The 21913-nt window shown below is 39.5% G+C and overlaps 1 protein-coding gene across 2 annotated transcripts in view; it reads left to right on the top strand.

Moving 5' to 3' along the window:
• The window catches only part of DCDC2 (doublecortin domain containing 2), a 158410-nt gene that overhangs the window by 128818 nt on the left and 7679 nt on the right, over positions 1–21913 (top strand). For both annotated transcript variants that reach the window (XM_024751994.1, XM_024751993.1), the window contains one exon: positions 5221–5321. In XM_024751994.1, coding sequence (XP_024607762.1) covers positions 5221–5321 — 101 coding nt within the window. The remainder of the gene's footprint in view (positions 1–5220; positions 5322–21913) is intronic.

The raw sequence follows: 21913 nt of genomic DNA, 5'->3' as shown, positions 1-21913 counted from the left end.
AAGTATCATGTCATCTGCAAACAGTGACAGCTTTACTTCTTCACTTCCGATTTGGATTCCTTTAATTTCTTTTTCTTCTCTGATTACCGTGGCTAAAACTTCCAAAACTATATTGAATAATAGTGGTGAGAGTGGGCACCCTTTTCTTGTTCCTGATGTTAGAGGAAGTGGTTTCAGTTTTTCACCATTGGGAACGATGTTGGCTGTGGGTTTGTCATACATGGCCTTTATTATGTTGACATGTTTTTAATTTCAGGCTGTTCTGAGAAGCGCCGTGAAATCTTGTGCTCTCCCACCTCTTCCCACCTGGGAGGTGAATCATCCCTTTGTCTGGTGTGGCCTGCTCTTTAGATACTTTAGTCTAAAGACTCTCTTGGTTATTAGATTGACTGTAGAGGTATCGCAGTGCTTGTGTTCGAAGTAACCCTTATTTTACTTAATAATGGCCCCAAAGTGCAAGAGTAGTGATGCTGGCAATTCGGATATTCTCTTACTGTGCCTAATTTAGAAATTAAAGTTTATCGTAGTATGTTCATATAGGAAAAAAGATAGTATTTTCAGTGGAAATAATAAGTCAATAGTCAATCTAAGCAAGAAATGGAGAATTTTATTTGAGCCAATCTGTGGATTATAACCTGGAAGACAGTCTCTGAGAGCTCTGAGAACTGTTTGAAGAGGTAAAGGGGGGAGGCCAGTACATATATATGATTTTGACAAAGGGATATATGCAATCAAGCGCTCAGCTTTTTTTTTGATTTAATTTAATTTACTTTTTTATACAGTAGGCTCTTTTTAGTCATCAGTTTTATACACATCAGTGTATACATGTCAATCCCAATCACCCAATTCAAGCGCTCATCTTGACAGAAGGTTATTGCTAGTTACGAGGAACAGACATCTTAGTTAATGGTTTTAGTGCTTTTCTAAGTAGGGGAAGATGCAAGAATCCAGGTTCATTGTCCATTAATTACAGCATGGTACCACCAATTTATTATGTGTTCAGATAACATTTAATGATGTGGGAAATGCTCATGATATGATTTCAAAGTTTAAAAATCTCTTGAAATTATATATACATTAGTATCTCAGTTTTATGAGTGTGTGAGAGAGCGAGAGAGAAACTCTGGATCAGGAGATTAGGACGTTTATTTTCTTCATCTTCCAAATTTTCTAAAATGCATGCATGTGTATTAAATAATCTATAATCAGAAAATGCTATTTAAAAATATTTCCCCTGGAAATTCATATTCCCCTATTTTAAATTTTATATAACATTTTTAATAAAAATTCAAGTCCTTTTTCTTATCACAAAGTAACTTTCTTGCTTTTCTTTTTTCCATCACTGTTTATTTCTGTGAATTCCTTTCCAACCTTACTTTCTTGCTCAGTGCTGCTGAAGGAGGTGGCTTACACGTCTCCATTTAGTGGTGAACAAATCCTACACCATGCCTCTACCAAACACTTCTATCTTTGTATTTTCTCTTTTTGTCACCATACTCAATGTTGAGCTTTGTTGATTTGTCTCCTTGCTGTTTATATCATTATGGTTGCCATTTTCCATCTCAGTGCCCTTTCCATTTTATTTGTTATTATTGATCTCTTTCTTCTTTTCTTGTGAAATGTTTATCCTAAAACACATCTGCAAGCCATTCAGAGCTCTGCTTGGATACAGTTAAACATTTCATTGAATGTGAGCATTAACAATATATTTCTTTGGTATCTGTAGGTTTCTCTTTGTGGTTTCCTTGAAAGCAGGTGCCATACTTGGATGAAAAAATGTTGTCCAAAAAAGTCATGGACATAGGTCATAGTCTACTGAGACCAGCATCTACCTCTAAAGGTTGACTCCAGGGACACTTTGTGGATGAGTATGGTTGTTGTCTTCTAAGGTATTTCAGAAGGTAGAAATGAATGTCAGACACACCTTAACTTTCCTTTTTAAACCATTTTGGAGATAACATTTGATAAAATGTGCAACTCTATTTGAAATTAGTTTATTCTGCCTCTATACATTCTCAGAATTATGGACTCCACACGTGAATAAAGTGGAATTTATTTTTCTATCATTTAATTAATGTTTTCTACCATCAATGTAATGTTTATTATTTCCTTGAGTTCTGTGTTCCAGAATTTGATGGAGAGACAAACATCACCTTGCCCTATCCTTGTTGACTCCAATTTTATAGACTTGGATTACTCCCTTTCACTTCTCTTAGGACAGAATAATTGTAAGCTATTTTCCTTGCCCTTTGAAGTGTCTTTCCCTGTACTTTTCTTAGCTCAAGGATTGCTTTGTTGAGCTTGTGACCATAACTATGCATTTACTCCAGGCCAAATACATGAGAACATCATCACATATTCTGTTTTGTTTTCTATATTCTTTTTTCTGATATTGCTGAACTGCAGTTTCGTTTGCATCCATGCTCTGAGTTATAAGATGCTATGGAGTTAGGACAGAATCATTAGACCTGCTAGGTGAGCTGTGTCCTTGGGGAGATGGGTTGCAGAGATAACCCAAAATAGCTGCCTATGCAGAAATCATCATTTTGATGATGATTGTGTAGTGATTCCTGTATATATATATTTTTTTTTTCAATTAATATATACACAGGATGATTTAACTGAGAAAACTCTAGTGAATGAAAAATTACCTTGGATTGCTTATGCACACATGAGCTGGTGGAAGGAAAGGATTATTAGGTGACAAGGTTGTTGGCTGAGAGTAAAAACCAGTCTGGGATTAAATTATTGCTGCAGGTAATCCTCAAAATGACAGATGAATGGATAAAGAAGATGTGGTATATATACACAATGGAATGTTAGCCATAAAAACGAATAATGCCAGTTGCAGCAACATGGATGGACCTAGAGATTATCATATTAAGTGAAGTAAGTTAGAGAAAGACAAATATCATATGATATCATTTATATGTGGAATCTAAAGTATGACACAAATGAACTTATTTACGAAACAGAAAGACTCACAGACATAGAAAACAAGCTTATGGTTACCAAAGGGGGTAGTGGCAGGAGGGGGCGGGGAGATAAATTAGGAGTTTGGGATTAACATATACACACTACTATATATAAAATAGTTAAACAATAAGGACCTACTGTATAGCACAGGGAACTATATTCAATATCTTGTAATAGCCTATAATAGAAAAGAATATGAAAAATAGTATATATGTATAACTGAATCACTTTGCTGTACGCTTGAAACGAACACAACATTGTAAATTATACTTCAATAAAAAATGGAATTAATCCATGTAAATTAATCTAACATGTCTAATCAGCTTTGGGGATAGCTCTGTCGTTCCTGGTTTTTGAAAAGGATAGTAGAGAAGTAATTAAAAAGTAATTAAAAGGGAAAATTGTTTCTCTAGGAGAAACAAAAAGGGCTTGAGTTTGGTTATATTTCCTCTCTCTCTTCCTTCCTTCCTTTTTCACTTGGCTGTACCTTCTAAGCTTCCACTAGGGCTCTGCCATAGCCCTTATGCCTCTTACCTCAGGGCACCTTATTAGTGGTGTGTATGTATTTCTGTCTACTCATTGGTCTGTAAGCAACTGGAAAAAATCTACATCTCATTTATATCCTAGGAGGTCACATCGGCTCATATTGTGCCTTACATATAATTGATCCTCAGCGAAGGTAAAGACATATTTTATGCTTAATTAAGAATGACTTCATAACTTTAACAATATGAAGTATTATCATGGGAAATGTGTTAACTATTTGTGCTCTGGGAAACAAGCTTCCATTTGAGAAATAGAAGGGGTTTTAAGACAAAAGATAAAAACATTTCTAGACTGTAAGGGTAATCAAATACTGGAATAGATGATCAGAGAAGGAGGTGAAATCTCCATCCCCAGGGATTTTAAATGATTGGGCAGAGAAAACATCCATGCGAATGACTGAAGCATTAGACCTGTCTTGAGGCAAACAGATGGACAGAATGACAAATGGTCCTGTGATTCTTTGATTACTTGGCCTGGAGAAGAGAAGAGGGAGGGAAGACATTAAAACTACTTCAAATATGGAAAACAGCTCTTATTGCTTCCCGTGGGAGAACAAGTCGAAGGAGCTTAACCTAAAGTCTTAGAAATTTGGGTTACTTTTATAGTTAAGGGTTTTAAGACATAGGTTGTGAAAATACTGTGGACACCTTCAGAGTAAAAGATTGATTTGTGTGAGATGTGGAGTCAGCTCTATGATCCTGTTACAGTAAAAAATATTTTTTTATGTTACTCTGAATAGAGAGAATAATTATTTCAGCGTATAACATTCTTTTGGGAAAGGCAAACTTCTAAAAGGAGTATTTTCAAGCACCAAGCATCATCACTGTTTCAGGGCTAGGAGGAGAGAGCAGAGATAATAGGTAGGAAATCCTTCCCATCTAAGTACTTGTACAAGGCTGTGTTATTTTTTATTTTTTCCCAACACTGGCTTTTTTTCAATCCAACTCTCTTTTATTTATTTATTTTTAATTTTTTTTATTTTTTAACATCTTTATTAGAGTATAATTGCTTTACAATGGTGTGTCAGTTTCTGCTTTATAACAAAGTGAATCAGTTATACATATACATATGTCCCCATATCTCTTCCCTCTTGCATCTCCCTCCCTCCCACTCTCCCTATCCCACCCCTCTAGGTGGTCACAAAGCACCAAGCTGATCTCTCTATGCTATGCGACTGCTTCCCACTAGCTATCTATTTTACATTTGGTGGTGTATATATGTCCATGCCACTCTCTCACTTTGTCCCAGCTTACCCTTCCCCCTCCCCATATCCTCAAGTCCATTCTCTAGTAGGTCTGCATCTTTATTCCCATCTTGTCCCTAGGTTCTTCTTTCTTTTTTTTTCTTTTAGATTCCATATATATGTGTTTATGGTGCTAGGGAGTGTTCTAATTTCATTCTTTTACATGTAGCTGTCCAGTTTTCCCAAGTGCTGTGTTATTAAATCAGTAGCCAGTGGGTGAGGAGAGGCTGGGAAATAGCCCTGCTCTTCTGGGTCAGCCTTGTCTTGGTCACTGAACCTTTTCCCAATGAAAATATAGAAGAATTGGGGGCTACAAAAATCTTGTCAATACAAGGGGAATCAGAATAGCTACGAAAAATAATCTTCATTAGGTATTTGACTGTAATTTCAACATTCAGCCACACGATGTCACAATTGGATTTTGATTCTCACTGTGTATTTGTCTCAAATAATAGATGAAGGCGTTTTCAAAGCTGGAGAGGAAAGATCAGAAACGCGGGGGGCTGCAGAAGTCCAAGAAGATGAAGATACTCAAGTTGAGATTCCAATTGATCAGGTAGTCTCCATACCTTAAAAATATGTGTAAACCAAATACTATTTTTCTTTCAAGTTTTGTGTTACCTGCCCTGTGCTGTTCTTATGCAGGTGCGAGTTAAACGCTCTCAGGTGCTAGCTATGTGGCTGAACGACCTTAAAAATAAAACAAAACACCTTCAGTTCTTCCTCGTATTCCCACAAAGAGGAGCTATTTGGACAGAGTCTTTATTGTTACAGACAATAGTATATCTTTAATAAACAGCATTGAAGAATGAGGTGGGTTGGAGTTAGGTATGAGAAACACGGCGAAAGTTTGATACAAAAAAGAGTATTGGCTTGGGCGTTTTTAATCTAGAAAAAAGTCCTTCATTTAGAAAAGCAGTTTAAAAGTGCCGTTATTTTCTCTCCTTTAGGGTCCTTGAAATGGCGATGGTTGAAATTTGTTTTTTGTAAAGGAATTGCTTATATAAACGCAGCTCAAATATTTGCTAAGTGTGTATTGATTTTCTTTTTAGGCCAATGGGACACTGTACTTTTAGGAGTGTGTGTGTGTGTGTACACACATGTGCTTATAGAAGGAACTAAGTAGTGTTCATTCTGGGTAAATGATACAAGAAATAAAAGTTGTTTAGGTTTTTTAATAGAATTCAATCAACTTTCTTACAATTCTAAGTGGAGGATTGGAATTTAGGTGAGGAGGGGGAATTCATAATCCCAGGCTCAAGGGAATACAAAGTCACCAGGAATTGCCACTTGTTTCCTGACTATTATGTGATATTTCCTTTTCAAAGAGCAAATTTCACAATCCAGCAAATTCCGTAGTTGATGTTCTCAGCTGTATTTGTCTTAACATTGTAGCAGTGAGATTGCTGCCTGATTATTCCACAGGCATTTTCTGTAAGCATCACCTTCCTGATGAAAAGCTTAATGTGTTAAACATCACACAGATTTCAAAAATCCAAGTTATTATCCAGGATTAGCTGCAACTAACAATTTTTCATAAGCTCCAGTTATAGGTATTTTTTTTTTCCCCTGAGGGAAATTGGAATTCTAAGTCTTCGGTGAAGCTATAATTAAATATTATATTTTAAGACAAAGAAGAGAAATCATCACGTATGTACAACACCTAATAGCAGCAGAAACCAAGACTAATTTATATTCCAAAGTCAAAAATACCAAATATCAAGAGAAAGTCATAGCATTATCACCAAAAAGGAGATCTCTTTGTTAATCACTTAGTTTTGAAATCTGTGATCGGTATTTCTTTACTTGTGAGTTTCATGATCACCAGGAAGGGGAGGGCACGAGAGGAACTGATCCCTGATGATACTTGAACAGCCATCCAAAGTGTCTGCAGAGCTTGATTTCTTATTTGACACAAGAGTGCTAGCTTATTAAAATACAAGTATGCAGGAGAGACAGATTAAACAGATTGGTAGGGCTTCCCTGGTGGCGCAGTAGTTGAGGGTCCGCCTGCCGTTGCAGGGGACGTGGGTTCGTGCCCTGGTCCGGGAAGATCCCACATGCCGCGGAGCGGCTGGGCCCGTGAGCCATGGCCGCTGAGCCTGTGCATCCGGAGCCTGTGCTCCACAACGGGAGAGGCCACAACAGTAAGAGGCCCGTGTACCAGAAAAAACAAAAACAAAAACAAAAAAAACAACCAGATTGGTGAAAGCTGGGCAATATCAACAAATTGAGGTCAGTTTGAAGAAAAGAAAACCAGGTAACAAAAGGTCAGAACTGCTTTCTTCTTTGACCCTATTAGTAATAGAGTTAGGATTGTTTAGCTCATGGGGTTGGCACGAGATGCTTATGAAATCAGGTCTTAGAGTCATTCTCTCTATGGCCTGGTGGTCTTTTGCTCCATATCCTAAGCAGCTATGTTATAAATATTGTGGAAAACCAAGTGAGAGTGTGGAGAAATTAGTGTAACGCTCCATTATAGTAAGAACCACTCTGAGGACCTGTAATAGTAGCAATAGCTACTCTTTATTCAGTACCTACTGAGTGCCAGGCACTGTACTAGGCACTTTCTCATATAATTGTTATGACAACCCTGTAAGATAGGTCTTATCACCTTCACTTTATGTATGGAAATAAAGTAAGCTCCTATAGGTGGAATTACATGTCCGGGTTTGTACTGTTAAGTAGAGGAATTGGGATTTGAATGCAGGTGTGTCTAACTTCAAAGCACAGGAGTGATCTGGGGAAGAGTATTAAATGCACTCCTCCCCCACAAAAGCCAATTATTAACCCAAGGAGGGGAAAAATTCCTGCATAAGAAAAGAACTATTATATACTACTTGGCTCAGCTGTAAATGATACATACATTTCCTTTCGGGCCATACCTACTTAACTTCTTTGAACTTGTTTCCTATCATCTAAATGGTTCATGTTGTAACTTTAGTCAAAGTACCACGAAGAAGGGTGCGTGTGCGTGTAATATGATGTGCAAATTGGCCAAGTACTTTATCTATGCCTGAAAAGCAGATCAAGTTTCAGAAGTAAATTTTAAGGCCTCTGTTGAGAGACAGTTCTCCATGGATCTCTTGTGTTTTGCATGTTTTGTGAGTAGAGGCACAGATTGCCTTTGTTCTGGACTGTTTTTTCAAGGATGTTTGTGTAGTGAACAGCCTCAAAAGACAGAGATAGTGACTTCCTCTGGAGCAGTCATTCTCAGCTGGAGGTGATTTGCCTCCAAGGGGATATTTGGCAATTTCTGGAGACGTTTTTGGTCATTATAAGTGAGGGAGTGCTACTGACATCTAGTGGGTAGTGGCCAGGGAATCTGTTAAATATCTTGTAATGCACACGACTGTCCTCACAGCAAAAAATTGTCCAGTGCAAAATGTCAATAGTGCTGAGACTGAGAAATCCTGGTGTGGATCAAAGGCTAGGTTTGTTGATGGTCCAGTATAATAAAGATAATGTCTCCCTAGAGTGCAAAGGTCAGGCGCGTTTACTATCCATTATAAAAGATGTGCCATTGAATTGTATACTTAAAACTAGTTAAAATGGTAAAATTTTTTGCTGTGTTTATTTTACCACAATGAAAATATTTGGAGAAAAATGATTTGGGTTCTCTAAGCATGGGGTCCTTCCGCTGTAATATAAGCCACCATGTGTATCACCCCCTTCTCATTGCCCTGTGGAAATGGGGCCTCAGGGAGTGGGTGCAAATGCTGATCGTCTGGCTACTGCTATTGCTGTGAGCAGTAAAGTCCTTTGTCTCTGACCCAGTAGTCTCTTGTCTTCTGCCAGCACCCATGAAGAGATGGCAGGCTAATGTGTTAGCTTGTTAAGTATGGAAAAATTTCAGATCTTCCATAGTCTTTCATGGCCTCTACTGATCCCATCTGGCATTGTGTTTATGTGTTTAAGTGTGTGTAATGGGGCACTGTGGACTAATTTCAGCTAAAAACACGTTTGAGCTCTGTCCCAAGGTCTAGACTCTTAATTTTTTAGAGACAAATGAATGATCCTGGATCTAATACTACGTCCAAACCCATGGGAAACTGAAGAATGTCACATTCTTTTATAGGTTTGGGGAGGCCAGAACAAATACCTTTTCTCAGGGGAGAGTTTAGTTCTCATAAGAATAAAGTACTCTTTCAAAAATTAATGTTTTTGCATGCACATTCTAAATCAATCTGGTTTCCCGTAAGCAGTGAGGGAAGTGCCTGATTAACTAATACCTGTGGCTATACCTGGCACCAATGAGTTATGTGTCATTGTGTTCCATTTTTAAACTGATGCTTTTCCAAGCTAAGGAGGCAAGAAATGAGACCGTTCCATTATAGTTAAGTAAACTGCCTCTAGTAAGTAAAGATCAGGCAGGAGAAGCCACCATCTCAAAGACACAGGCAAATACATACCTATAAAATAGGCAAAGAAGCAATTATATTTTGGATTTTGTTCCATTTGAGAGAAGAGAGCAGAAGATGTGGATTGTAACTTCAGCGTGGTTTTGGATTGTTTTATAGCTTTTTCCATCCATTTGTAGTTGATTTTGAGTAGTAATAAAATGAGAATTGCAAGATGTTTTTATGCTAAGTAGTTTCATTAAATAGCATTTAAACCAGCGTCATGAACACAGGAGCAGTGAAAGCTTTCTTTTTTTTCTTTAATTTGGAGGTTGTGGTATATATTATTTTCTTATTTGTTGCTTGATTTAAAACGTAATAAATCCTTAATAACAAAGTTACACATGTACTCTTTTTAAAAGTCAACCAATCCAAGAAAAATTATGACAAAAACTGCAACCACTTGCCCCAGCTTTCCCCGCCTGGATTCTTCCTGCTCTATAGACCTAACCGATTTGAGCTATTAGCTGTTTCTCATGGAATAGAGAAATATTCTTGTGTAATATTTTTTCCTCCTCCCTATTTTAGTAATTGCCTATGTTTTTTTCATTTGCTTAGTTTTCTAAGTTTTCATTTGATTAGTTTTCTATTCTCTGTAGTCATTACCAAGCCATCTCCAAACTCTGCCAGAACTGTTGATCTCCTCTTGATGTACTCAGATGTACACAGTGATAATAAATCTCAATTTGATCTTTTTCTCAAGCCTTTCGATCATCTGCCTCAGGCTGGTTAGTTGTTCTTTGGATCTACTTTTCAGAGTCATCCTGGTATTTTTCTTCACCATTATTTTGGGAATTTTTTTGCTTCTCCCGTGGATGGATTCCCTATTTCCTGGGTTCTACATCTTCCTCTTTCTTGGTTATACCTTCGTTGTTCTTGTGGAACTCACCTCTAGCAGCTGCCTCGGAAAAGCTTCATGGGAGGAACTTTTATTTTTTGAGACTCTGCATGTCTGAAAATGTCTTTTTTTTTTCTCTCTCTAGCAAACTTGACTGTAAGCATGACTAGATATAAAATTCTAGGTTAGATATAATTTCTCTCAGAATTCTGAATGTGTTGCTCAGTTGGCCTTCCCATCCAGATTTGCAGTTGGGAAGTTTGATGTCATTCTGTTTCCTGATCCTTTGTAAATAATCCTTTTTCTCTCTCTGGAAGCTGTTAGGCTTTTTCCTTTGTTCCTGGTGTTCTGAAAATTTCCAGTTATGTGCCTTGGTGCAGGTCTTTTTACTTATTCGACTGGGTACTCAATGGGCTTTTTGTGTTTTTTTAAAGATTTATTTATTTATTTAATTTATTTTTGGCTGTGTCAGGTCTTAGTTGCAGCCGTGGGATCTTCGTTGAGGCATGTGGGATCTTTTGTTGCAGCGCGTGGGCTTCTCTCTAGTTGTGGTGCGCAGGCTCCAGGACACACGGGCTCTGTAGTTTGTGGCACGTGGCCTCTCTAAGTTGAGGCGCGAGCTCAGTAGTTGTGGCTCGTGGGCTTAGTTGCCCTGCAGCATGTGGGATCTTAGTTCCCTGACGAGGAATCGAACCCACGTCCCCTGCATTGTAAGGCAGATTCTTTACCACTGGACTACCAGGGAAGTCACTCAATGGGCTTTTTTATTCTGAAAATGTTTGTTTTTCAGTTCTGGAAAAATTTGTTGAATTATGTCTTAGATAATTTTCTTCTATTTCTTTACTTTCCTCTGGAACTACAAGTATTCAGATATAGGACCTCCTAGATTGATCCTCTACTTATCTCTCCTACTTTCCACCTCTATGGATTTTTTTCTATTTTCTCAACTTTAAAAAAAAAATCAACAAGCTTCAGGGTTCATTTTCCGTCTATTGATTTTTTTCTAGCCATCGTGGTTTTAATTTTTAAGAGCTCTTTCATATTCTCTGAATGTTCCTTTTTATAGCATCCTATTCTTATTTTATGTATGTGGTCTCTTCCCTTATTTCTCCAAGGATTAACCTATTATTTTAAACTTTCTTTTCCAGAACTATGTTTGTTTCTTCTGTTTCTTTTTTCTTTCTACCTTTCTATCTCCATGATCTCTGTCTCCATGTTAGAGGCTCTCCTTGGTTGTCTGGTTAGATTTTTCTTTAATTGCAGTATATTTGACATGTAACATTGTATAAATTTAAGGTGTATGTCTGGTTAGATTTTAGAAGGAAGCATTAAGGAAACTCTCTGTGCACAGGCAGAGCTCATCAGGCTGGGGATGTTTCACTGTAGAGTGATTCGTTTTGCCATTTCATTGGCGTACCTCCAATTTTCGGTATCTGTGTAGTTCCTTTGGGTTGGTCTATTTCTTTTGAGTGGAGTCTTTCAACCTCTTGCCTTAACGGTGTAAGCCTGGCTGTGAGCACTTTGGGATCTGACTGTGGGAAGGTGGCTTGGGGACCTTAAGTAAAAGACTTTAAGTAGAGAGATGTATCCTTCTGGGTTTCAGTATGGTGCCCTTGTTCTCACTTTGCTTGAGTGCAGCTTCCTTATAGTTCAATATCTTTAAAGAATAAACCTCATTTATTTCTCCAAGGTCAGCAAGGGGATCTTGGGAGTCTGCCTCCTTCATTTAAAGACTCTAAGCCAATCCACCTGTTTTTAGTTATATCGATACCTATGCCCATTCTTCCAGAGACAGATGGTGCCTCCAATCCCCAAGCCTTCTATAGGTTTTTTCAATGTGCAAAGTTTGCTTCTTGGCTTCCCCTCCCTACAGACTCAAATTTTAGCTTACTTGGTTCTGCTGTTAATCGGCCCCATGTCCAGTGCCTTTACAGTTTCCCAAATTCTGTGGCTGTTTCCAAAATTCCGGTCTTTTGTATCTCTCTAGCTTCATCCCTTTTAAAGTTGCCCTTACCTAAAATTTAGAGGGAAATTGGAAGGAAGCTACAAACCACCCCCGCCACACACACATTTGTTCAGTCTGCTGTGTTTAACCAGAAATCTCTTTCACACTAATTCATCACTGTGAAAATAAACTGTCTTCATAGAATCTGCAGTAGGGATGATAAACTGGCAGCCTGTGACCAAATCTCCTATGAGAGAATGTTTTTGGCTGGCCCAGGGCTTACAATATGGAATCTCTTTAGTGGGCATGTACTCTTCAGTTTACTGCAGACCTCAGCACTCCCTATTACCTCACACCTGTCCTGAATTACACATTTATGTTATTTGCCCTGCCACTGGGGGCATTTAAGTTTGTGATGATTGATCTACACATATAGAACACAATGCCATTTTAAAGAATCTGCAGCCTAGAGGCTATAACCAGAAGCAGGAGGTTTGAAGTCCAGATATGCCCATTGACATATCTTGTCCCTTCTGGAGAATCAGCAGTCACCGACAGCTTCTCTTATGAAGGGTAAGCTCAATGGAGAGCTTGTTTGTGTTACTTGTTCATGTTCATGTGTAAAATACACAGAAAGATAAAGGAGGCTGCTTCTTTTGACCAGACCGCTACATCTATTTCAGTGAAATGTATTTATTAAAATAAGAATTAGGAAATGTTCAGAACCAGAAAGGAGGCTGGAATAAACTCCTTGCTTTGCCATTGAAGAAACAAATCCCCATACTGTAGTGGGGAAAGCCATTTTCCCACAAACACACAGCCTGCTGGGGGTTGGGGAGTCTACACAGGCGCCCAGGGCTCCTGGCTTCCAGTCTGGTGCTCTGTCTCAACACTTCAAGGTTGGGAAGTGGGGAGATTAGGGGCTTCTAATTATCTCACAAACAGATTCCATCTGTGCGAAGGGCTACTCGGCCTTCACTGCCTTCCCTGAAATGAAAGGAATTACGTACAAACAGTATTTTCACCATTCTCTGCATTCAGGTCACCTCCTCTTAGTGAACCATGTTCGTGGTTGGTGCTATAAGCATCACACACAGTGGGAAGAGTTAAGATGAGGATGCTCTGGCTTCTTAACTTCCCTGTGCATCATCAACAAGGCCTTCTGTGACATCACCTTTGTTGATTTGTGTTTAATTGATGGAAATGGTGTTAAACATTAAAACATAGCCTTCAGCGATTTCTGATGTAAGCGAAAGAAAATCAACGCTTCTGAAGTGAGAAAACTTAATGGGGCAGGTTTTTTTTCTAAGATGGCTAAATAGCTATATAAATATAAGTTTTCAAGGTATTGTATCTTATCCTATGAGTGTTGTGGGAACTTGTGGAGTTCAGCGGGCCTGGGTGAGCCAGCTCTCAGCAGGTGGCTGGCCAAAGCTTCCCTCTCCCTGTGTCCTTAGAGGGTCATGTCTGTAAATAGAACCACCCTTTTTTGTAGGCCATTGTACTTCAAACCACATTAAACCATTTTTTCCCTTCTGTGAATGTAAGCCTCTGAAAGCTGAAAACGGGAAGCAGTACTTTGCTGTCATGAAAAATTGAAACTGATTATTTCCAAACACCTCATTCAGCTTGGGTAGGAGATGATTTTAGTCTCTATGGGAACAGAAATAAAAACAAGTGTAGTAACTTCTTTACTTTCAACATCTCTGCCTGAATTCTGCCATCAAATCCACAGAAACACCTTCTATCCAAAGCCTGTAACAAATCCTACTCCCAAATTTCAAAGGTAGCAAATGCTTCATGGAGAAATGGACATTTAAGGTAGTATTTTCATTTGTGTGTGTGTGGCGGGGGCCGTTCTGAGCTCCAGCTTCTAGGTCTAGGGTATTTCAGGGAGGGAGACCTGACAGGTAAGAATGAGGACAGTTGGGTGGTTAGGTAGGCTCTCTTGCCTAGAAAGTTGTAGCATGTGCTGTTATCTCAGATAGCGAGGGTTTTAAACATTCAAATATACTCCTCAGGGAATTCTGATATAAATATAAGAAAAAGCAACATTTACTTTTTCTTAAATTTATTTTTTAATATTTTATTTATTTATTTTGGGCTGCATTTGGTCTTTGTTGCTGCACATGGGCTTTCTCTAGTTGCTGTGAGCAGGGGCTACTCATTGCGATGGCTTCTCTTGTTGTGGAGCACGGGCTCTAGGTGCGTGGGCTTCAGTGGTTGCGGCGCGTGGGCATAGTTGCTCCGCAGCATGTGGAATCTTCCCTGGCCAGGGCTCAGAACCCACGTCCCCTGCGTTGGCAGGTGGATTCTTAACCACTGCACCACCAGGGAAGTCCCAACACTTACTTCTAAAGTAGGTGGGACATCAGCTGTAGTGTCTGTTTAGATGCCTTTTCCCATTTCCAAGTTTTGGTGCTGCTGTTACTGTCAAAGGTGTGATGTGAGTTTAAAGTGTAAGTCACTTGAGCAGCCTCATCTGTCTGTGAAAATACCTTCCAAGTAATTGATGCTTCTGATATTTTGTGGCTCATTTCCATACGATTTCCATATTCCATCTTCTTTCCTCTTACCACTCAGGACTCCTGAGTTAACCTTTGTAACTGCATGCATATTCTCTAGAAAACCTGAATACTTATGGTTTCCCCTGAGCCATCCCTGCTAGGATGCAGACAGCAATAACAACTACCAGACCTTTTCTGTCTTGCCATACAAATCAACCATTTTCCCAGGATATCCCTTACAAAATAAATAGTAAGATATGCATGTAGGCAAATGCAGGCAAAAAGGCACTTGGAATATCAATGCTGGTGTCATGTTAAGGAGAAAGTCTGGTGTCACTTTTCTAGTAACAGTATCAGGAGCAATTGCTTATGATAAAAAAAAGTGCTTTTTAAAAGGTAAAAGTCTCACCTTTCTTATAAACACTTCTATGTTTAAGGGTGCGTATTATCTGTAATTGTACATATATGTGTAATATGTCTGTTAATCTAGCTGCACTCCGGACGTTCTTGATGTCAGTGAGGCTTTGAAACTGGAACCATCTAAATGATTTGTGCAATCATTATATACATCAGTTTAGTGAGTATATAGGGGAGAGTATAATGAATACCCTTTCTTGACTCCAGCGAAACGTAAGAATTGTGCTTTATACAGAATATAGTATTACACAATTACTCACAAGAATGAGCTAGTCCTGAAAGTTCAGGATGGAGAAACAGTGTCTATGTGAAAACTGGTTCTCTTAAAATTTTAGTCACAAATTGACTAAATTCAACATAAACACCAGGGGAGAAGACCTTTAAGCACAGGTAAAAATATCTTCCTGGTTTATCGCCTTGGCAACAATGATGTGTTTCTTTTTTATAAAGTGACTCCTAAGAAAGAATGGCAGGGTGATGTAATTAGAATAAATCTTGTAGAACTGTCTTTATGGCTAAATATCATTCTGTCAACAGTCAGTACTATTTTCTCCCAGTTTTCAATAAAATTCATATTTTTTAAGTTAAAATATGACCTTCATCTAACGAGGCATAATTACAATTAGAAATTTTAACCAAAGATGTCTTTTAGGGGTGGTGGTGTATTTATGACCATACCTGTGTTACATGTGGTTTAGAGCCTCACCAAGTGTCACCTGGGGACCAGCAGCATCAGTAGCACCTGTGCTGCTGGAAATGCAGAGGCTCAGAACTGCTGACTCAGAATCTGCATTTAACAAGATGCCCGGTGATGGAGAGGCATTGGCTTGGAAGACACGAGGCTGCGAGTAACTATTTAGCATCGTGTTGAGTTTGGAATGTTGCTCTGTACATTATCTTGGGGAAGTAGTACAGTCCTGTGGTCAGAAAAGCATTCATATCCCTCTGTCACTATTGGTGGGGCTTTTGGACAAGTTTACCTATCTCTTTATGCTTCAGTTTGTTTATCTGCAAGTTGGGATGGGAATAGTATTTTCCTCAAATGGTGATGAGGTTAGTTTAAATACGATTAGGCATATGAGGTGCATGGAACATAGGACCAGGTCCCTGGAGAGCACGCAACAGACGTGAGCCTTGTCACCATCATCTGTCCTTTCCTGAAGGCACATACTCTGTTGGCTTTTATCTGTGGGAGGCACATTTGGGTTTAATTCAAGACGATGAATTACAATCCTGTGGGAAATGTGGTGATGGACACAAAGATGAAGAAGAAAGAGCCCTTGCTTCTAGAAACTTCCAGAAGGCCTCCCTAGAGCTGAGGTTATTTCCCCATTATTCCACAGTCATTCCAAACATCGTTTGAGGCATCTACGTACTCGATAGCAATTCACGTTCACAATTTTCCTTTTTTTTTTTAAAAGATTTTTTTTGACGTGAACCATTTTTAAAGTCTTCATTGAATTTGTTCCAATATTGCTTCTGTTTTATGTTTTGGTTTTTTGGCCGAGAGGCATGTGGGATATTAGCTCCCTGACTAGGGATCAAACCCGCACCCCCTGCATTGGAAGGCGAAGCCTTAACCACTGGACTGCCAGGGAAGTGCCCCACGTTCACTATTTTCATATCAAACATAAGTAGGGGATAATGGCACACTGTGATTAGAGTTTGACAGGTGTTCTGAGGGCGCAAATCAGGAGTGACAACTGCCTGAGGGGACCAGGAAGGCTTCGAGAGAAGGTGGGTCTAACGAAGGGAAGGAAGAGCCTTCCGGGTAAAGGTAGGAGAAACAGGATGAATAACCGGCTACTGCCAACCTGTCATTACAACTGAAGACAAAGTCGTGCATTACCTAAATGCATATACTCATTTACGGAGGTCACCCTTTCTTGGTATTTACTGCTGGCACATTTGTATTACTTTTAAGAGTGAATAGAGTTCAGAAAAAATAAAAGCTATTGGATGGTAAATTTGTTGTGAGAAGTGCATACCAGGGCACTCAGAAGCAAAGAATAAACTAAGTGACTAAAAGCAAGGGTGATTAGTTTATGAAAATCACACCTAACCGTCTCATTGGGCCAGAAGTTGAACATCAGCCTGCATATTAACTGTATTAACTAAGAAGGGCAAGATAATTGCTGAGTGTCTTGATATATTTTGTTTGTTTGTTTTCACGTGAATGAGATTTAGAAGGGAGACTGCTCTAAGTGGCCCACTAGAATACGATTTCATGACTGTAGTGCAAATCCTGTATTATACTATTTCATCAGACAACAGCCTCTCAACTCTTTCCATCCAAGGGCAAGAAAAATGGAGTGGTAACAATAATAAACGTACACACACACACACACACACACACACACATATATGTATATATATATTTGTAGCCTTTTCAGTTTATAGTGGTCTTTCATGTGCATGATCTCGTTTGGTCCTTACTGCACTTCTGTGAGGTCATTATTATCCTCAGTTTCCAAAGGGTGAGGTGGGTCACTGAAGCTGCAGTGACCCCTGCCTTCCCAACAGACCACGGCTGCTTCATTTCGCGCAGCTGACATCACCATTGTAGAAAACATCAGCAGGCAGAAATTTTGTCCAGGAACCCCCACCCCTGCCTGGCGAGCTTCTTCAGTTATGAACACAGTCTCTTGGAATCACATGAGAACTGGCTTCTGCAGGAAGGAGAGGCAGCGTCACATGTGGGAGCTCTGCTTCCCTTCAGTGTAAAAGGGACAGTGTTATTGGATCTGGGAAAGAGGGTTCTTCCCTTCCTGCTTCTCTTCCTCCTTCCTCACTCTCTCAAGTTGAACTTGCGATGTCTAACTCTTACCTTTTCCATCCATGTCCCTGTCCCTTTCTCCCCACACCCTCCACCCTCGCCCTTTTGCCTCCTGTGTCCACTTTTCTCTGTCAAAATTGCAAACATCATCGGAATCTTGTAAGGTTCTTTGAGGTGCGGGTGGAACGTGGGTTCTGTGTACACGTCACCCCTGGCTCACTGCGCTAACACTGGCGTCTGGCTGGCTGTGACTGTCCCTGCTTAGCTGGGCAATCAGGCAGGGCCAGCTAAACGGGCAGAGGCTGAGAACTACTTGGGAATTTTGAAGAAATTAAATAGTTGCAAAGTTTTGTTTTGTTTTGTTTTTTGGTGGAGTGGAGTGGGAACACATTATTCAAATATAGTATGGCTATCTAATAATGGACACCCACTCTCTTATAGAAGGAGTGCTGTTTTTTTTTTTTTTTACTTCTTTGTAGGCCCTTACCACGGTATAGATTTTATCTGTGTGCGTGTGTATGGGTGTAAAACTCATTGTTCCTTCTGGGGATGATTTGATTGATGTATACACTAGAAACATCTTTAATAATTTAACGCTTGCTTCAAAGGAGATTACACCAAAAAGCGCATTGCTTTTCATTTATTCATTACAGATCTGTCATAGAAGCATTTTTTTCTTTCTTTCTTTCTTTCTTTTTTTTGTCCTGAATTGTGTTGTAGTAATAATAAATTTCGTACTACACTCAGGGTATTTTAAAGGATTATAAGCCTTTTAACTAATGTTACCATCTTATTTAAATTGATCAAATTGGTATTTCAGCCCCATAATCCAGCATTTCTTAAAGTTGAGCCAACCAGATATGGCTTCGTTTGATGACTACTAAAATAGCTGTGCTGGGAAAGTCTAATAGAAATAATGGGATGAAAGCATAATACCGCTTGTTAGTAGTCGTGGTAATAACAGCGAAGAGAACAGAGCTGAATTTAGGGCTAGGTGTCTCCATCCTTAAAAAGAGATTAGGGTAGATCCCAGCCCAGCTCTTTTCATTAAAGGGGAAAAAAAATGTATATGCGTTTGGGGATTGGGAGCAAAGAAAGGGGTAGGATGAGAGACTTAAAACTAAAACCTAGAAACCAACACTCTATCATTCTGTAACTTTTAGGTATAAATCCAGATATCAGTAAAGGAAAACAGACCTTTTCCCATTTAGACAGCCGTAGTCACCTTAGCAGACTTTAGCAAGCTCTTGTAATAGATTCTCAGAGGCAAGGGACATATCTAGATTCCTGAATGGTTACACTAAAATTTGAATTTTCTGGTATCATTATTAAAGATTTTGTATTAAAAATGCTGTATAAAAAAATGCTGTATAACTTCTCTTTAAAACCAAAACCCAAAGTTGCTTTGAATAAGGCAACTTTAGGCACAGTAAGGATTACAATTTCTAGAAGTGCGATACACGATTATCCAATTTTCAGAGGTAACTTGCACAGAAATCTTTTTGCTCTCATTGGCCATTAGCGCTGTAGTATTTCTGGATTTTTGTTATGTCCTGCTTCAAGTACTCTGCCTAACAATGTTTATAATGTTCCTTCCCTAGATCTACCAGTCTTTAATAGAAATCCAGAAATGTTTTGTTTTCAGGTCAGTAATTCTTTAAAAGAATTAAAATTAAAAGTCATGTTGCCTACTGCAGACGTCATATTTTCTGGCCATTGAAAGTATACTTGGGTGTGCTTGCAGCAGTGCTAGGTACATTAGCAACTGCTTGTGTTGTTTCTTGGAGAAAGAATATAGGACTTTGAGACAAGACCACCTTGGGTTCCATCTTAACCCTGTTGGTTCACCTGCGGTGTGATGCAGGCAGCGTTGAGGGATTTCTCACTTTCCTCATTCATATAATGGGCATCAGAAGCCTGTTTCGTAGGGTTCTTGTGAGGGTTTTAGGAAATGATGAAGGTATGAATGCTGAGAGTGACATTCGGCACATACGGGTGACGGTTGCTTGGTGTATTTGCTGCCTGTCCTTTGCTCTCCACCTATGGACACCATTCACGCAGTGCTGTAGAAACCTCAGTGCCCAGACTGTGTGGGATGTGGCCCCAGGCTGCCACACGCTGAGTTACTGCTCTTTCCTCCTGCCCCACGATCACGTGATGTGCTGCAGTACCGCTCTGGGCTCTTTGATGTCACAGTCGTATTTGTCTCTGAATGCCTGGCATCTAGCCCAGCACAAACAGCTGCTCCAGGCCCATTAGCTCGAGTCATGGTGCCTGAGAGCCCTCCAGTGCCTCTTAGAGTCCCCCTGTGAGTATCCCCTAAAAAATCCCTCAGTCACCATCAAGGGAACTTGCTGTCTCTCGGTCCAAGACCCCTGAGCCTTTCCATGGCCTCTTCTGATAGGTTAGTGGGGAGCCACCCGCCGTGTTTCTCTGAGTTGGCTCCTTTTTTTTTTTTCTCTGTGCATTTTTTTTAAACATCTTTATTGGAGTATAATTGCTTTACAATGGTGTGTTATTTTCTGCTTTATAACAAAGTGAATCAGCTGTACATATACATATATCCCCATATCCCCTCCCTCTTGCATCTCCCTCCCACCCTCCCTATCCCACCCCTCTAGCTGATCTCCCTGTGCGATGCGGCTCCTTCCCACTAGCTATCGATTTTACATTAGGCTCTTTATTCTAACTCTCTCCCGCCCAGAGTCCCCTCTCTGTCCCAGTGTCTTACTGAGCAAGCCTCTGGACCTCCTGGTGCTGCCGGTTCCTTCCCTGGGTCCCTCAGAAGCCCTTTCTCCTCAGTGACATAAATGTCATCTTTGGCCCCAGACATTTCCTCTGCTCTGTTTTCACAGACAGTGCCCACCCTGTCTCTTGCCACACTCTCCTGTCATCACTTCTAGTGCGTCTGCGTCAATGCTCTGCCGTCTTTGTTCTCTGCGTTGAGAGAGGGTGGGACAAGCGTGTGGAGATGGGAACATAGTGTTTTCTCCTTTGGAAATTGAAAATTTTTCTCACCTTCATTCATTTAGGTCTTATGCATAAAAACCAGAAATCCTTACCAAGCACTGTGGGTTTCATTTTATAAATCTCTTGCCTTTTCTTTCCACACCATCTGGCAGATCCATCCCCTCCCACCTTTAGTTTCTGTCCAGCATTTGGCCTCCCTAAGGGCCTCCCCCTGGGCAGCATGCTTAGGGATCACTAGGGCTCTACACAGTTTGACACTAAGCAACTGAATGGAAATTTGAAAGATGCAGAAGCAGTGTACTATTATTTAATTTAGTCTTTGATGACATCGTCTTTGATGACATCGTCTTTGATGACAAAGACGATGGTTATTGGAATATTTTAAGAATTCATTTATTTAACCTTCATTTTTTTAAATGGCATCTTTGATATCATGTAATCAAATCTGAGACTTTGTGTTGGACAGAGTATAGGAATTCATGGTCCTGCCTCTTTCCTCTTCGAAATAATGTTGTGCTGAATTTTATCCTGAGTTTTTTTAGTCTACTCTGCTCCATTTGCTTCCTTCTTTACTTCCTAAACTGAGAGCATTATGATAACTTTTATAAGAAGACCATTAATAGTCCCATAATAAGAATTTGGGTAGTTAGAGGAGATTGGACTTCCAGAGTTGGAAGGGAGGTCAGAGTTAATTGAACCTCAAACCTTTGTTTTACAGATACCAGGGGATTAACTGCCCTGTCCAGTGTCAGATGACTAGAAAGAGGCAGAAGTGGGGTCCTAACGTAAAACAAATTCTGTTTCTACCTTATCCTTTAAAAAACTCATACTTTATTAAGGCCAATGAAGAAATATGGTAGGTCCAGGAAAGAATGTATTATAACAAATGGGAAGATATTTAATTTTTTTTTTTTTAGGATCATGATGTGCCAGGTGCTTTGCTAGGCACTGTAGGTAACTTATTTAACCTCCGTGGAAGTTTTATTATATTCTCATTTTACAAGTGCGGAATATGAAGTTCAAAGAAGTTAGGTAACAGCCAGTAAGTGCCTGGCCAGGACTTGAACCTGGGTCTTTCTCTCTCCGAAGTCTTGGCTCTGGAACTTGGCCTCCTGTTCTCTTTTAAAACAGACTTACATGTATCTAAATAACAGTAAAAACGCCTAGTTTGTAAAATACTTGAGCGTTTCTTATTTTTATAGAAAGAATATATAGTTTCTTGGCCTTGGATCTGCACGACAATTACTTTTTTTTTTTTTTTTTTTTTTTTTTGGGTATGGGGGCCTCTCTCTTTT

The sequence above is a fragment of the Neophocaena asiaeorientalis genome, unplaced genomic scaffold, assembly GCF_003031525.2.
Source record: "Neophocaena asiaeorientalis asiaeorientalis breed wild unplaced genomic scaffold, Neophocaena_asiaeorientalis_V1.1 scaffold165, whole genome shotgun sequence".
NCBI lineage: Eukaryota > Metazoa > Chordata > Mammalia > Artiodactyla > Phocoenidae > Neophocaena > Neophocaena asiaeorientalis.
Note: the sequence above shows the minus strand (reverse complement) of the source record. Positions and strands in the feature narration are given on the sequence as shown.